Raw genomic sequence first — 18,621 nt, 5'->3', positions numbered from 1 at the left:
ATATGTTTAACTTGGTTTACAATGATGAGAGATAATGAAAAGGTATGTTCACAACAGTTAAGGAAAATAATTACACAAAATAAACAATAGCAAAATATGATAAAAATATACACAGGTAAACAGAAAGGGGAAACTTCAAAGACAAATTTCTAAGCAAAAAAAGTTTCAACGCACAGAGAAAACGCATCAATAATCTTGTTCGAAAAAGTGTACAATGCATTGAAATGAAGGACATAAGATTTCATAAGGACTATCACAGTGACATGGTGCACTACAAAAACAAAGGACACATTAAATACTTTCACGCCATCAGGAAACATATTACGTAATTTCACAGATTAATACGAGCTAAAAGCAATTATTGTGCTGTTAGATATAAATATGCTTATTGTTGTAGTTCCATTTAAATTTTAAATATAAACCGATGATAATGCCTTTTCAATTATTTGTTCAACAAAAAAAAATTGTTAAAAAAAATAAAAAAAAATGAGTTATGAGTGGATTTCACGTCTGGAAAAGTGGATTTCACTTGTCAAAATGTGGATTTCACTACGCTTTCAGATCAGTTTTAAATATATTTATCAAACTTCTTCATTTTTGGACCAATTCCATTTAAATTTTAAATATAAACCGATGATAATGCCTTTTCAATTATTTGTTCAACAAAAAAAATAATTTGTTAACAATAAATGAGTTATGAGTGGATTTCACGTCTCAAAAAGTGGATTTCACTTGTCAAAATGTGGATTTCACTTCGATTTCCGATCTTTTTTCAAAATAGGTCTACAACTTTCTTATTTTTGGATCAATTTGAATAAAATTTGAAATATAAACCCATTATGAAGCCCTTTCAATTATCTGTTCTACAGAAAAATTAATTTGTTAAAAATAAATGAGTTATGAGTGGATTTCACGTCTGAAAAAGTGGATTGCACTTGTCAAAATGTGGATTTCACTTCGATTTCCGAAAAATTGCTCTAACTTCTTCATTTCTTGATATATTTCAATAAAATTTGAAATATAAACCCTTCATTAGGCACTTTCCAAAATGTATACAAAAAATAAAAATAACTAATTTATAAAACTGAGTTAAGAGTGGATTTCACTTCTCGAAAACTGGATTTCACCTCGATTTCCGATCTATTTTTGAAAAAAAATGAAAAATTGCTCTAACTTCTTTATTTTTTGACCAATTTCAATAAAATTTGAAATATAAACCCTTGATGAGGCATTTTCTAATAAATATACAAAAACAGAAAATTATTTATTAAAATTAATGAGTTATGAGTGGATTTCACTTATCGGAATCTGGATTTCACCTCGATTTCCGATCTATTTTTGGAAAAAAAATGAAAAATTGCTCTAACTTCTTTATTTTTTGACCAATTTCAATAAAATTTGAAATATAAACCCTTCATGAGGCACTTTCTAATATGTATATAAAAAAATAAATTATTAATTAAAATAACTGAGTTCTGAGTGGATTTCACGTTTTGAGTGGATTTCACGTGAAATCCACTGGATTCCTGTATCACCCCGCACCCGATTACTACTAGTTCTGGTACTGTTACTAAAACACCTCTAATGGTAAACTTCCGGTAAAATGACAGCAACAAAGAATATTTCGTAGATCATTTTTGCGATATAATACGTTCAACTATAGGTATATTTTCTCACATATACCTCTAATAATTCAGTTGTTAATATTGAAAGCTATAATGTAAAAAGAGCAACTGTTAAAATTGTTCTCCTCGATAAGTTATCTTCTTAGGCGAAGTTCTTTCTGAAAATCGTAAAACTTGACTGATATAGTTGCATCAATCTGTCAGCACTGCCAAAATAGCGATTGGCTACTAAATAAATACAATAAGACATTATATCATCTGATCTTATAAGAAACACATTTAATTAAAAAAACTCGGGACATCCAACCACACAGTTGAAATGTACATGTAGCATGAATATTGTCACAGTGCATGTTCACATCTTTTAGTTCTCACAATTTTGTTGCCCTACATTAAAAATATTTATAAATATAAATCACAATTTATATTTGCAAATCCTGTGTTTTTGAAAAACAGAAAAACAAAAAAAGACATGACTAAAATATCTATTAAAGCAAATAACCCCCCAAAAACCTGGTGAAAGATCATTTTAAACCATTGCAAGTTTATTTGGGAATGAGGTACAGGTGTACATACCCAGAAAGAAGTCCTATTCATTACTTAAAAAAGCCAGGGTATTCTTAAAGATGACATGTCCGTTGTTCCATGGTATCCCTATAAGAAAGTTTCAACGGTAACACTTTATTCTTGTTCCCTTTTTAGAAAAAAAAATCATGCTCTTTGTGAATTCTGGAACAAGTTAAATACTAAAACAAATACATATGATATAACAGGTGCAAGGATGATAACCTTGTCGAAGAAGTTGAAAGCCGGAGCCATAGAGAAGAAGGAAGATGAACCAAAGAGGATCTCTATCAGGGACAAGCTGCTCGTGAAAGGTTCCACTGTATTTTGTTGCTATTAGTTTAATGGCCTGTGCTTTTTTTCTGATTGGATAAAAGCTAACTATTTTTTTTTTAAAATATGAAAAATGAGATCATGGCAAGTAACACATTAGAGCTGCACTCTCATAGATTAATTTATTTGACAATATTTTTATTTTTAGTCTAGGACAGTGCCGTAGCCAGACTTAAAAAAAAAACCCGAGGCAGAACAGTCTGGGGGGGTCTCACATATCGTCACTTTAATTTTTGAATGCCAATGCTATGCGATGGTGTCCTGTGGCGTCCCACAACCAAAAAATGTGTTTAGGGTTAACAGAAATGTTGTTCCTGTGAACGTATGCAAGTGCCAAACTATTTTAAGTCGTGAGGCTCCCATTGATGTCCGACTTCAGGTCTTAAGCCGCCTCCGTGAACTGAAACTCCTTTGACAAGGCCAAGAATCAACAGGCAGACAAATAATTAATTTGAATATGAATTTGAATATTCTTGAAATGTTGGGGAAAAAGACTTCTTCACATGCAGCTACACCTTCCTTAAGGGTCATGGTTTTGGTACAGTTTTTGTTTAACACGGTCCATCGCAAAACTTCCTGTTCAAAATCTCCAGGGTTCGGCAAGTCATCTAGAAATGCCTCCTTTATTCTGTTATAGTGGAGTTTAGATTTTTCATGTGTCCTATATCTAATATTTCAAATATAGACATTCCACCTTGATAATTTCTTTCATTGAGGCGAATGAAGAAAGTCGAAAAGAGCTATTTTTGGAGCTATAGAAATTGTTATATGCCCAAAAGTGTAGCTACGGCACTGGTCTAGGAATGAGACAATTTTTGTGTAAATGTCTGAAAACCAGTGATATAAGACTGCTGACAAAAGAGCTGATCGCAGTTTTATGTTTTAAACATATACAGTCAGGGTTCTCAATCACTTTCGGCTGAAACATCAAAAAAAGAAATGTTACTGAACAGTTGCCTTATGTTTTGATCATAAAAGACTACATCATTTATTTTAACATGGATGAAATAATAAACACAACAATTATGTTGGGTTTCCCAGTTTAAATTATATCTTTTTATAAGTACAGATAAATATATGGACGCTATTCATTTTTAACCTTATTGGGATTTACATGGTACACGGCGGGTAATCATTGGAGCCATAACATTTTGTTATGTGTTGAAAATGCCATCTCTGCAAAAAAGATTCCTTCGTTTGCATTGGATGATTTCAGTGTTGTGGGTAGATAATTCAGCATGTATTATTGGCGAAAGAAACTGTGCGCGTTTAGAAACTATCTTTTTTCCAATGAAGCAAGGGAGGAAACTTTTTTTCTGAGATGGCAAGGGAGTGCTTGTTTATTTAGGTGAATGACTGTAAAATAATTTTTCTTGCAAATTTTGAGCTACGGAGTGATTTTTTCTCGACATGAATAGCCCCGCCTCCTTTTCCCTTTAAAGACACCCATCTGAAAATATGTTAACACGATCGTTAGATTTTTGCCTTATAATACCTGGAAAATACAGAATTAGAATTGAGACGATCATTTGCTATCAAGTATTAATTTATTAGACACCAAATGAACCTTAAAGTCTGCAAAGCTGTGTAGTAGTAGGTCATACATAAAAAAGATTGAAAATTATATTAATTCAGCTAATTATTAATTTTCATGTTATGAAATTGCTACAGTTTTTGTGTCGCCTGAAAAGACGACATATAGGGGTTACTTTTGTCGGCGGCGGCGTCCGAGTCCCATTTTCGCTTGTCCGGGGTATATCTCCTAAACTTTTAGTGGTATCAACTTGAAACTTCATATGTAGATAGATCTAATTGAGGGCAAATGCAGTGCACAAGAACTGTTACTCTTGCTTCCTTATTAGAGTTATTGCCCTTTGTTATTTTTCATGCTTAAAGTTTAGGCCGGGGCATATCTTGTAGAATACAAGAGTTATCAACTTGAAACTTCATATGTAGATAGATCTCATTGAAGGGCCTGTGCAGTGCACAATAACAGTAACTCTTGCTTTCTTAGTTTTAAAGTTATTGCCCTTTGTTAATTTTCATGCTTAAAGTTTTGTCCGGGGCATATCTTGAAGAATATAAGAGGTATCTACTTGAAACTTCATAGCTAGATAGATCTCATTGAGGGCAAGTGCAGTGCACAAGAACCGTTACTCTTGCTGCCATATTTTTAGAGTTATTGCCCTTTGTTAATTTTTTTGCTTAGGTTTTGTCCGTGGCATATCTCGTAAACTATAGGAGGTTTCAACCTGAAACTTATTCCATAGATATATCTGATTGAGGGTTCAAATGCCACCTACACTTGAAAGTTAAATGGCAACTTCATTGTCTATAAATGAATAAAATGCCAATCTAACAGCTATAATGTCGACAGTAAATAATTCGTCAGGCGACACATCCGACTCGCGGAGTTCTAGTTTCACAATTCGTTTCCTACTACATTTCTATTCATGAGCACCACAACCTATTCATTGGCACCACAACTTTCAGAAAATCGAGCACAGTGCAGCAAGTACAACAAATAAAGTTCTAAAATTTGTAACGCGGCAACCTTTTGTCAATAAAAAAGGCACACACATGTAAAGAAAATGCTTAAACCTAAGGTATGAGAACAATTCTCACGAAAATCCAGATTTTTACGTTGTCAACACTAACGTCTAGCAAGTTATGCAAGTTCTAGATGCTCAGATATCAAATTTCATTTAGAACTTTTACATTTATAACAACTCATGGCCATTCCTATGTGGAACTACATTCTCCATTTTTTAAATTCACTCGTATAAACCTCTAAAAAACCATACTCACTGTTTACATCCATATTCCACTCATTGGCACTATAACGGAAGACGCGTTGGAGCATTTTCATTAACAAAATGTTATGGCTCCAATGATTACCCGCTGTGTGGTAGACAACCCTAGTAAATTTTGAATTGAAAAATGAACATAAACTGTGAAAGATGCATGTATTGTAAGCCATGCGATACATCAGTAAGTAAGATTCAATGCGTCGTACACAATGATATCGGTTTTATGCAAGTTTTTGACAATTTACTTTTTTTCTTGCAATTATATCATCTAGGGGGGGGGGGGGGGGGCGTTTCAATACAGATCTTAGTCGATTTCAGTCATTAATTGAAATTATCTTAGTTATAAATTAAAATTATCTTAGCATCATAGTTCCTTTACTCTGCTTCAAATTTTAGTGAAATGAGCTTTAACCATCATTTAAATAAACACGGAGGTAAGGAAGTAAGACCAATATGATGTATTACCATTGGTGCTCTTTATACAGATTTAAGATAATTGAACTTATGACTAAAATCCTTTATTGAATCGATCCCCTGGTGTCTAGGCTCTTTAATGACAGCCCTAAATCTACATTCATCTAAGGAAGACCAAAGGAGTGTAAATATTTTATATGTTTACAGAAGTCCAGGAAATGGAAGAAAACCTGCCCAAGACGTGTAAGGTAGATTTCCCCAATCACAACATACTCAACCACTTCACGTTGAATATACAGCCAGAAGATGGATTCTGGAGTGGTGGAAAGTTCAAGTTTTCTGTTGAAGTACCAGAGGAGTATAACATTGTGGTTGGTACCCCTGTGTTTCTAACCCCTATTTTAAATTTGAAACTGAATGTATCTTACAGTACTTGAATGTTAGTGTTTTTTCTGAAGACTTTAAACATCAAAATAAAAAGCAGTGCATGTCTTCAAGTACCATGTGTTCCGATCTGCTGGGAATGTCTATATAGTATACAATGTTTTATTTATAAAAGCAACGATATATGACACATATTCGCCTGTTACATTAATCATAATATTAAGATATTTTAAGATATTTGAGCCTGATGTTATACTTTCCAGCCCCCAAATGTTACCTGTGACACCCGTATCTGGCACCCAAACATCGGTGAAAGTGGCGAGGTGTGTTTAAGCCTCCTGAGGCAAAACTCCATCGACAGTCTAGGTGAGGTCTTATCCTAGTTTACATGTATATGGTTATTATTTGTTTTGCATTGTAACTAGGGGTTCTAGAATTAAGGATTAATCCTTGATTAACAATTGAGAGCTATTGAACAGTTCAGGGGTTGTTATTTTCAGGACACAGGATTAATTGCTATTGAACAGTTTAGGGGGTGTATTGTTCAGAACTCATGATTAAATGCTATTGAACAGTTCAGGGGGTATATTGTTCAGGACTCATGATTAAATGCTATTGAACAGTTCAGTGGGTATATTGTTCAGAACTCATGATTAAATGCTATTGAACAGTTCAGGGGGTATATTGTTCAGGACTCATGATTAAATGCTATTGAACAGTTCAGGGGGTATAATGTTCAGGACTCATGATTAAATGCTATTGAACAGTTCAGGGGGTATATTGTTCAGGACTCAGGATTAAATGCTATTGAACAGTTCAGGGGGGTATATTGTTCAGGACACAGGATTGAATGCTATTGAACAGTTCAGGGGGTATATTGTTCAGGACTCAGGATTAAATGCTATTGAACAGTTCAGGGGGTATAATGTTCAGGACTCAGGATTAAATGCTAGTGAACAGTTCAGGGGGTATAATGTTCAGGACTCAGGATTAAATGCTATTGAACAGTTCAGGGATTGTAAAGTTCAGGAATAATCCTGGAATCAGGATTGAGATCTTGAACGTGAAACTATTTTACTGTTGTATGGGTTGTTTAGCTCAGACATTTGTATCAAAAACAGTAGGAAGTACCTTTTAATTAATGTGAATGATCAGGCCAAAAAAAAAATTTTTGTTTAGGGTAACCTTCCCAAAATTTCTAGGTAGGGTAGGTAGGGATTTTTTTGGATTTTTTTATTATTATTTTTTCAAAATCTGTCGTTAGTTCAGAGTGTTTTCTTGCACATGGCAGTCTTTCCTACATTACTGTCATTGCCTGACTTTGTTTTATCATATAAACAATAATTCTGATTAAAATCTGCATTTATCCGCCCTTCGTAACTCTCTATTCCCTAACGAATATTTTTTGCTCAGAAACGGAAAAAAATAGTTAGGGTCGGCGCATTTTTAAAGGTAGGGTCGGGTTACCCGAAACAGACAGATTTTTTTTTTAGGCCTCAGAGAAGATTAACAAATGAAGAGTGTTATCCGACTTACCCTGCTTTGGGGATGAATCCACCATACTCGAATATATAGACCTGAGTTTCTTTACAGTTTTGTTTGAAACCTTGTGAAACTCAACAATTTTATTAGTTTGTCTTGTTTTAATATGAACAATCTTTGTACATGTTGTGTGGTATATTTGGTGCTTCATTTTTCAGGATGGGCTCCGACAAGAAAATTAAAAGATGTAGTTTGGGGTTTAAATTCATTGTTTTCGGTAAGTTTGTAATTTTTATGAAGAAATAACTGTTATTAATGCTTGTATTAAAATTCCTGACGACTGAACTAATTAAATACCACGAGGCTTAACTACTGTCACTAAAAGTGGATTCATATAATATTCAGATTGCTTTTTCGTTTCAATATTTTATAGTCATAATGAAATATTATTTTATGTTAGTGTAGGCAAAAAAGGTATAGGTAATTTGCAAATTTAAATGATTACTTTATTTGTGACTCAATATTTAACTGAAAATCTTGATCTCACAATATTTATTCGTAATCTCATTGATATGAGATGTCCTAAAAGTAGAGTATCAGGCCCCAATTTATCGAAACATCCCTTAAAGTCCCTTATTACAGGATTAAGCTCAACTAACTATTTATGTTTTGGTTTAATAGATGCCTTAATTACATTCTTAAAAGTTTTTGAGACTTCAAAAGGGAATATAAGTATTTACATGAGTTTCTGGTACAGGTAGAAAAATCCGAGGTGAGGGAAAATAAGCTGATAACCAGGCTTGCCAAGTTACGGGCCATGAAGCTTGCCTAAGGGTTAAATTTTTCAATCTTGACCGGAAAAAACATGATTGATATTTTTCTTGCATATCTAAAATGACCAATTTGTCAGAAAATTGACGTAGAAAACGCACTTTTGTACATTCCACATTGTTTACTGACATCATAAAGCCCAGTAATTTTTAATCACTATTGATGTTCCTTTAAAAATCACATTTTTATGATTATTTCTTTTTAATTTTAATTCAAAGTCTTGCATACTTATATATTTGATTGCGCTTTATCGAAGTGGCACAGTTTACTTCTCATAAACCATACAATAAAATAAATTAGAAGTGGAGCGTTGTTGCGCGTGACTCATTTTAAATGGGGGGGTGTAAGGCGGGTTATTCCAGCTCTGGTCACATGACCTGAAGCGCATGTCTGGTATGCAAGAATAACCGGTATGATCCTCACAATGAGCTATTTTTCTTTTTGTAAAATCAAGATAAGTAAGATATTTGGCTTAATGGAATAAGCTACTTCAGCTTGTTCTGCTTAAGAAGTTCTGGGAAATTGGGGCCAGTCCAAGTCTTGACAGTAGCTTATGTGCAAAAAAATGTCTTAAATCTGGATTCTCACAGGTTTATGGTTTATCCAACTTTTTTATTAATTAATTAATAAATTATAAAATTAAAGATGCACTTGTGCTCCCAAATAAAATTTACCACAATTAATAATATTGTTTTAATATTCAAAAACGATGAATAAATATTGAAAAAAATGGTTCTAATGAAAGGAACCGAGTCTAATTTGAAAGAATGGTGCAGAAAACACGATATTTCTACCTTATGAAACTATAGTAGATCACAGTAAATCTTTTAGCATTCACCAATCATTTAATATTTTTTCGCTTTCTGCTATTAAATACACGGTTACCAGCTTGTTATCAGTAATTAATATTTTCCATAAAAGCATTATTTAGTAAGTAGTTGAAGGTTTATCAGTCAAAATTGATGTTTATAATACATGTGTATGAATTGATTTTGAATAAGAGTGTCACTTTAATGTTTTATGGCTTAAACCGTTACTAACGGTTTAAGAAAAATGCATACAACATCAATTTTGGAAGGGAAATATGAAAATCTGTGATCTGATCTTTTGTCAGCAGTCTTTTATCACTGGTTTGCAAATATTTATACAAAAATATGCTTGTTCCAAGACAAAAAATAAAAAAACTTGTCAAAACGTTCACTCTGTGAGAGTGCAGCTTTAAGAAGCTTGGAATATCTGATTGTTTTCAATCCATATTTTGCAGGATTTACTCAATTTTGAGGACCCCTTAAATGTGGAAGCAGCTGAACATTATGAACGAGATAAGGTCAGTAAACTAAGTTAATAAACATCCTAAATATTTTGATATGTAATATTAAGCATTTAATATTTAGTCAAATTTTATTTTTATTTGAAGTTTTGAAATAAATTTGTCAGTGTTTTCAACCTTCTAATTTATTTTATATGAAACCTATTAAGTTATTGGCAAATCTTAATTTTGCCTTTGGCCATCAATATTGAAACATTTTAAACTTGATGGCCAAGACACATATTTAACCACAGTTGTAAAAAAAAATCATTTACAACATTTTTAAGCAATCATTTAATGACAGTATTGAGTATTTTGACTTAGGCTATAATATATATATATTATATGAATGTAGTATGTTTCATGAATATCAGCCCAGGTTTTCATCTGTGGTTCATAGATAATGAATGCCGCCCAGCTGCAAAGGGCAATACTCTTATATCATATGCCAAATGATAGAGGATGTATTTGAATTTTGAAAATGACTGAGTTTACATTTAGGACTTAAAGGGACACAATCAAGGTTGATGCTCAAATATTTATTTTTTTAATTTTGATTCATGATTAATCGATTATGTATAACTCATTTGACTGTAATAATAAAAAAGCATATGATTTGTGTACAGATAAAAAAATTAACAATATTTTGGCACATTTTAAACTGAGGAATTTGTGGCCACATACAATATGTACATGTAGTTAAGTTTGATGAAATGATGCATCCAAATCAAAAACAATGATTTTGCATCAACCTACCATTTATTGTGCCCCTTAAAGGTGTTTTGTCATTAATCAACCTACCATATACTGTGCCCCTTTAAGGTGTTTTGTCATTAATCAACCTACAATATACTGTGCCCCTTTAAGTTGTTCTGTCATTAATCAACCTACCATATACTGTGCCCCTTTAAGTTGTTCTGTCATTAATCAACCTACCATATACTGTGCCCCTTTAAGTTGTTCTGTCATTAATCAACCTACCATATACTGTGCCCCTTTAAGGTGTTTTGTCATTAATCAACCTAACATATACTGTGCCCCTTTAAGTTGTTCTGTCATTAATCAACCTACCATATAGTGTGCCCTTCAAGGTGTTTTGTCATTAATCAACTTACCATATACTGTGCCCCTTTAATGTTTTTTGTCATTAATCAACCTAACATATACTGTGCCCCTTTAAGTTGTTCTGTCATTAATGAACCTACCATATATTGTGCCCCTTTAAGGTGTTTTGTCATTAATCAACTTACCATATACTGTGCCCCTTTAAGGTGTTTTGTCATTAATCAACTTACCATATACTGTGCCCCTTAAAGGTGTTTTGTCATTAATCAACCTACCATATACTGTGCCCCTTTAAGGTGTTTTGTCATTAATCAACCTAACATATACTGTGCCCCTTTAAGTTGTTCTGTCATTAATGAACCAACCATATACTGTGCCCCTTTAAGTTGTTCTGTCATTAATGAACCTACCATATACTGTGCCCCTTTAAGGTGTTCTGTCATTAATCAAACTACCATATATTGTGCCCCTTTAAGTTGTTCTGTCATTAATCAACCTACCATATATTGTGCCCCTTTAAGTTGTTCTGTCATTAATCAACCTACCATATACTGTGCCCCTTTAATCAACCTACCATATACTGTGCCCCTTTATGTTGTTCTGTCATTAATGAACCAACCATATACTGTGCCCCTTTAAGTTGTTCTGTCATTAATGAACCAACCATATACTGTGCCCCTTTAAGGTGTTCTGTCATTAATGAACCAACCATATACTGTGCCCCTTTAAGTTGTTCTGTCATTAATCAACCTACCATATACTGTGCCCCTTTAAGTTGTTCTGTCATTAATCAACCTACCATATACTGTGCCCCTTTAAGTTGTTCTGTCATTAATCAACCTACCATATACTGTGCCCCTTTAAGTTGTTCTGTCATTAATCAACCTACCATATACTGTGCCCCTTTAAGTTGTTCTGTCATTAATCAACCTACCATATACTGTGCCCCTTTAAGGTGTTCTGTCATTAATCAACCTAACATATACTGTGCCCCTTTAAGTTGTTCTGTCATTAATCAACCTACCATATACTGTGCCCCTTTAAGTTGTTCTGTCATTAATCAACCTACCATATACTGTGCCCCTTTAAGTTGTTCTGTCATTAATGAACCTACCATATACTGTGCCCCTTTAAGGTGTTTTGTCATTAATCAACCTACCATATACTGTGCCCCTTTAAGTTGTTCTGTCATTAATCAACCTACCATATACTGTGCCCCTTTAAGGTGTTTTGTCATTAATCAACCTACCATATACTGTGCCCCTTTAAGGTGTTTTGTCATTAATCAACTTACCATATACTGTGCCCCTTTAAGGTGTTTTGTCATTAATCAACCTACCATATACTGTGCCCCTTTAAGGTGTTTTGTCATTAATCAACCTAACATATACTGTGCCCCTTTAAGTTGTTCTGTCATTAATCAATCTAACATATACTGTGCCCCTTTAAGTTGTTCTGTCATTAATGAACCAACCATATACTGTGCCCCTTTAAGGTGTTCTGTCATTAATCAACCTACCATATACTGTGCCCCTTCAAGGTGTTCTGTCATTAATCAACCTACCATATACTGTGCCCCTTTAAGTTGTTCTGTCATTAATCAACCTACCATATACTGTGCCCCTTCAAGGTGTTTTGTCATTAATCAACCTACCATATACTGTGCCCCTTTAAGGTGTTTTGTCATTAATCAACCTACCATATACTGTGCCCCTTTAAGGTGTTTTGTCATTAATCAACCTACCATATACTGTGCCCCTTTAAGTTGTTCTGTCATTAATCAACCTACCATATACTGTGCCCCTTTAAGGCATTCTGTCATTAATCAACCTTGCATATACTGTGCCCCTTTAAGGTGTTCTGTCATTAATCAACCTACCATATACTGTGCCCCTTTAACATGTTCTGTCATTAATCAACCTACCATATACTGTGCCCCTTTAAGTTGTTCTGTCATTAATCAACCTACCATATACTGTGCCCCTTTAAGGTGTTTTGTCATTAATCAACCTAACATATACTGTGCCCCTTTAAGTTGTTCTGTCATTAATCAACCTAACATATACTGTGCCCCTTTAAGTTGTTCTGTCATAAATGAACCTACCATATACTGTGCCCCTTTAAGGTGTTTTGTCATTAATCAACCTACCATATATTGTGCCCCTTCAAGGTGTTCTGTCATTAATCAACCTACCATATACTGTGCCCCTTTAAGTTGTTCTGTCATTAATCAACCTACCATATACTGTGCCCCTTTAAGTTGTTCTGTCATTAATCAACCTACCATATACTGTGCCCCTTCAAGGTGTTTTGTCATTAATCAACCTACCATATACTGTGCCCCTTTAAGGTGTTTTGTCATTAATCAACCTACCATATACTGTGCCCCTTTAAGTTGTTTTGTCATTAATCAACCTAACATATACTGTGCCCCTTTAAGGTGTTCTGTCATTAATCAACCTACCATATACTGTGCCCCTTTAAGTTGTTCTGTCATTCATCAACCTACCATATTCAACCTACCATATACTGTGCCCCTTTAAGATGTTTTGTCATTATTCAACCTACCATATATTGTGCCCCTTTAAGATGTTTTGTCATTAATCAACCTACCATATACTATGCGCATTTAAGGTGTTCTGTCATTAATCAACCTACCATATACTGTGCCCCTTTAAGGTGTTCTGTCATTAATCAACCTACCATATACTGTGCTCATTTAAGGTGTTTTGTCATTAATCAACCTACCATATACTGTGCTCATTTAAGGTGTTTTGTCATTAATCAACCTACCATATACTGTGCTCATTTAAGGTGTTTGTCATTAATCAATCTACCATATACTGTGCTCATTTAAGATGTTTTGTCATTAACCATATACTGTGCCCCTTTAAGGTGTTTTGTCATTAATCAACCTACCATATACTGTGCCCCTTTAAGGTGTTTTGTCATTAATCAACCTACCATATACTGTGCCCCTAATAAGGTGTTTTGTCATTAATCAACCTACCGTATACTGTGCCCCTTTAAGTTGTTCTGTCATTAATCAACCTACCATATACTGTGCCCCTTTAAGGTGTTTTGTCATTAATCAACCTACCATATACTGTGCCCCTTTAAGGTGTTTTGTCATTAATCAACCTACCATATACTGTGCCCCTAATAAGGTGTTTTGTCATTAATCAATCTACCGTATACTGTGCCCCTTTAAGGTGTTTTGTCACTGGCCATGTGTTTTGATACACAGGCATACAATAACTATTTATTGTACATCATTATGTTCTATTTCCAGGAATCGTTTAAAAGCAAAGTAAGAGACTATATACAGCTTTATGCCACAAGATAGCAGTACTCGGAGTCGACATATGTAGCTCCAACCTAAAGTGTTTTATGAAATCAGTCCTATATCATATATGCATGTGAATATAGTGTAATTTGCAAAACATGTGCAACATGTACATATATATGTATACCTTGTGCTTGCCGTCTGATTATGACTGTGTTATTTTGAATGTACCCAATTTAGCTGAGGTGTTTTTTCTGAACCAGTCTTATCCTATTATTATTGTATATAAATAGATGGATAGTGTAAAAAGCTGCAAATTGTAAATGTTTACCTGGTGCTTGCCGTCTGACTGGATTATTAATATTAGTAGGTTTGTTTTTTGATGAAAACAAGTTTAGTTTGGATAGGCTTTTTTGTTGTTATTGTTTTTTCACACTTAAAGAAGGACTTTTTAACAATTATTGGTCATACTAAAATATGATTTGACTGAAGATATTTTAAGGGCCATGGTACCTCAGTTGCCAAAGGCAATAACAGGGTTCTCAATAAGTTTCTTTTAGACCATCTCAAATCAAAAAGTAAAGATTAAGTAACCAACAATCTTCTACTGATTCTTCCTAAATTTTTCCGAATTTCAAATGGGCCATAAAATTGCCATTTGAACCATCTATTTTGGCCAGCAACCAGTTCTTATTGTGAAAACTGATTAAGCATGTGTGTAACAAGGGCTGTAACTCTGGCAATAATATTTGAGTTATGTCCCTTTCCCACTGAAAACACAACAACAGATGGGCATTATAAACCACTTGTGGTCCTCTTGTTGTGAATTACCCTGCTACCAGAAAAAAGTATTATGGCATTTAAGAGTTTAGTGTGTGTTTGTGAGGAATTTTGCTATTTATTTGCATACATTTATACATGTATTATATAATCTCGCTTTGGTCTCTATTGTTGTGCTGTTTAGGTTACAGAAATTGTCAATACCTTAATAATCAGTATCCGAAAATGTTGACATTTTTTAGTGTAATAATTAAAGGGAAATATGTGTTTTGTTTAAAAATAAAATTGAGTGGTTTGTTGTTTTGAAAACCGAATTATCTCCCCTACATGTTGTTATTATATTAATTATTTTTTATCAATAAACATGTAGTACCAGTAAGGTCATACATGTAAGTGCCATTCAGAGAATATCTGACTTCAGTTTGTATGTTGTGTAATAAGTTGAGACATTGTCATTTATAGACCTGAATTGTCTTTGTTGTCCAAATATAGTAAATATAGTAAGCTTTGCCAACACTATAAACATGCTAAATACTAGCAGAGTAAGATATAGTTTCTGCTTTCTAAAATTGTTGGCAAAATGTACCATTACATTTTGTGTTGGAAATTATCTGGTAAAAATCTACCATTAAACTTATGTTGTACAATTACACTTAACATTTTGCCAGATAATTTCCAACACTAGTGTAATTGTACATATTGCCAGATAATTTCCAACACAAGTGTAATTGTACATTTTGCCAGATAATTTCCAACACTAGTGTAATTGTACATTTTGCCAGATAATTTCCAACACTAGTGTAATTGTACATTTTGCCAGATAATTTCCAACACTAGTGTAATTGTACATTTTGCCAGATAATTTCCAACACTAGTGTAATTGTACATTTTGCCAGATAATTTCCAACACTAGTGTAATTGTACATTTTGCCAGATAATTTCCAACACAAGTGTAATTGTACATTTTGCCAGATAATTTCCAACACTAGTGTAATTGTACATTTTGCCAGATAATTTCCAACACTAGTGTAATTGTATATTTTGCCAGACAATTTCCAACACAAGTGTAATTGTACATTTTGCCAGATAATTTCCAACACTAGTGTAATTGTACATTTTGCCAGATAATTTCCAACTTAAGTGCTATGATTCACTCTACTCGATAAATTCAAACACAAATGTAATGGTATATTTCACAAGATTATTTCCAACATATTGGTGAAAGGGTACATTTTGCCAGATATTTCCCAGCATAAGTGTAATTGTACAACATAAGGTACAATTAAACTTATGTTATACAATTAAAATTATGTTGTACATTATTACAATTATGTTGGAAATTATCTGGCAAAATGTACCATTACACAGTTGTTGGAAATTGTCTGATGTGGTATTCAATATTTGTTTTAATTGGATATAATTATGATGTATCTAATTGGATGTCGGGATATAAATAACAGATCGATGCAGTGAATTTCATTCAATCGTAACTATGACCATAAGTCTGAGTTAAGTGGCATATAGATTCCCCCCTCCCCATCCCACCTGGCAAAATGTTCCATTACACTTAATTAATTTGAAATTATCTGTCAAAGTGTACCATTACACTTAAATGTGATGGACATCTGTCAGATTGTGCCATTGAACTAACATTGAAAAATATCAGGCAGTTTCCATTTGAATTTAAATTTGTAAAGTTATCCAATTTAATTTTGTGCTGAAGATTTTTTTTTTAATAAATTTTGATGTAATGTTGTAAAAGAAGATGAAGATAAGATTGAGATTTGACTTAATTTATTAAAATAGAAGGAAAAATTTAAGTAACGTCAATCTTCATCTGAGCACTCAAATTATTTAGCTTTGTGACATTGTAATGGCTGCCGCAGCTTTAAGTATTTTTGGCAGTTACATACATTTTATTAATTGTTGAGTAATGTTCAATTATCAAGATTACCCAAGACAGCTTTTGCAGAATACATGATAAGTTAAAGGGACTAGACACCAGATGATACAATTGTAAGAAAAAAAGAAAATTGTCAAAAACTTACATTAAATTGATATCGTTTCGTACAAAGTTTTGAAATATTACTTTACTGATATATCACATAGCTAATGACACATGTATCTTTCTCAAATTTTGAATATTTTTCCAATTGGAAATTAACTGGGTTTACCTACCACATAAATACTGATAAATTTAAATATTGTGTATGTATATATATATGTGTACTTGTCACATGACTATCACATGCTAAATATACACACTACAAACGTGGAAACCGTTTTGCGCTATTTTTAAACAGATTATCTGTGAAAGCGACAAAATATTCCTTTAATCGTTTACTTTAAAAGTGATGTATAAAGTGACAAAATATTCCTTTAATCATTTACTTTAAAAGTGATGTATAAAGTGACAAAATATTCCTTTAATCATTTACTTTAAAAGTGATGTACTTTGGGCTTTATATTAACTCTTTTTGAAAATTCTAGGCTCGTTTTGAGGGAGTACTTTATTTGGGACCATCTGGGGCTGTATTCAATAAGCATCTTAGTGAATATTTTCAACTTAGTGAGAATTTTGTAATTTTTGACAACAATTATTTTAAATGCCCGCAACTTTAAATCTGATTTATTCATATGCATATATTGTTTAGACAATTTTCTTGCTTATTTTCATATTTTTGGTGTACAAACCTTGTTCATGTTCTTAAAATTCATTTTTTCACTGAGTTGAACATTGTTACTAAGATGCTTATTGAATACGGCCCCTGGTGTCTAGTCCCTTTAATATCATTGTGTGTATCAGAATAATTTAGCTTGACTGAATTTCTTGTGTGTAACAATCAATAGTATATGTTTAAGTAAATATATACTTATACTCACAAAATAAAAATAATTGTTATATATGTAGATAATCATCATATTTAACTGCATTTTTTCTGATACTTCAATAATTGATATATATTTTTAGTATCCTTTTTTCTTGTTGTCCAATTTATAATGTCATAATTATTTAAACTACAAGCAAATGTAGATTCATTAAGGTGGTCATTTTGAGAATTATGTTTCTAAGTCGTGAGTCTAGGGATTGTTTTAATATTACTGTATGAATAAACCTACAAGAAGTGCATAATTGTGTATTTGTTCTTAACTCTGAAATTTTTTTGTCATAGTCTTGCAGCCGTTGGTGTTAGCGTGCAAACACTTAATGACACTCTTATTCAAAATCAATACATACACTTGTATAACAAACATACATTTTGAGTGATAAACCTTAAACTACTTACTAAATAATGCATTTATGGAAAATATTAACTACTGATAACAAGATTGTTATCGTGAATTTAATAGCAGAAAGCGCAAAAATATTAAATGATTGGTGAATGCTAAAAGATTTACTGTGGTTTACTATAGTCTCATAAGGTAGAAATACTGTGTTTTATTCTCATTTCTTTCAAATTAAACCCAATATCCTTCATGAGAACCATTGTTTTTGACATTTATTCATCCTTTTTGGAATATTAAAACAATATTATTAATTTTGGTAAATCTTATTTGGGAGTAAGAGTGTCACTTTAAACATTGGTCATAACTCAAAAACTTTTTCAAATATTAAAAATATTAAAATGAAACTTGGTACACAGGTTGCCAGAGACAAAACACACATCATGTGTTGCATTTACAGCTAGGCCTATAAATATACAATGACAGGAGAATGGTGGTGTTTACTCTACAGTG

General features: G+C 32.9%; 1 protein-coding gene across 1 annotated transcript; it reads left to right on the top strand.

Annotated features, from left to right (window-relative positions):
• The first annotated feature begins 1,558 nt into the window (after positions 1-1,558).
• LOC128241816 (NEDD8-conjugating enzyme UBE2F-like) lies at positions 1,559-18,016 on the top strand. The gene is made up of 7 exons (XM_052958910.1): positions 1,559-1,663; positions 2,399-2,503; positions 5,954-6,117; positions 6,394-6,496; positions 7,831-7,889; positions 9,708-9,770; positions 14,110-18,016. The coding sequence occupies exons 2-7, from the start codon at positions 2,407-2,409 to the stop codon at positions 14,161-14,163; spliced, it is 540 nt and encodes a 179-aa protein (XP_052814870.1). The 5' UTR covers positions 1,559-1,663; positions 2,399-2,406; the 3' UTR covers positions 14,164-18,016.
• Positions 18,017-18,621: the final 605 nt, after the last annotated feature.

This window comes from Mya arenaria, chromosome 7 (assembly GCF_026914265.1).
Source record: "Mya arenaria isolate MELC-2E11 chromosome 7, ASM2691426v1".
NCBI lineage: Eukaryota > Metazoa > Mollusca > Bivalvia > Myida > Myidae > Mya > Mya arenaria.
This window is presented reverse-complemented; position numbering and strand designations above follow the sequence as displayed.

Coding starts and splice junctions, on each gene's coding strand:
- LOC128241816 (XM_052958910.1), top strand. CDS start 2,407: ATGATAACCTTGTCGAAGAAGTTGAAAGCCGGAGCCATAGAGAAGAAG. Junction 6,497..7,830: donor AAACTCCATCGACAGTCTAG/GTGAGGTCTTAT, acceptor TTCATTTTTCAG/GATGGGCTCCGACAAGAAAA. Junction 7,890..9,707: donor GTTTAAATTCATTGTTTTCG/GTAAGTTTGTAA, acceptor CATATTTTGCAG/GATTTACTCAATTTTGAGGA.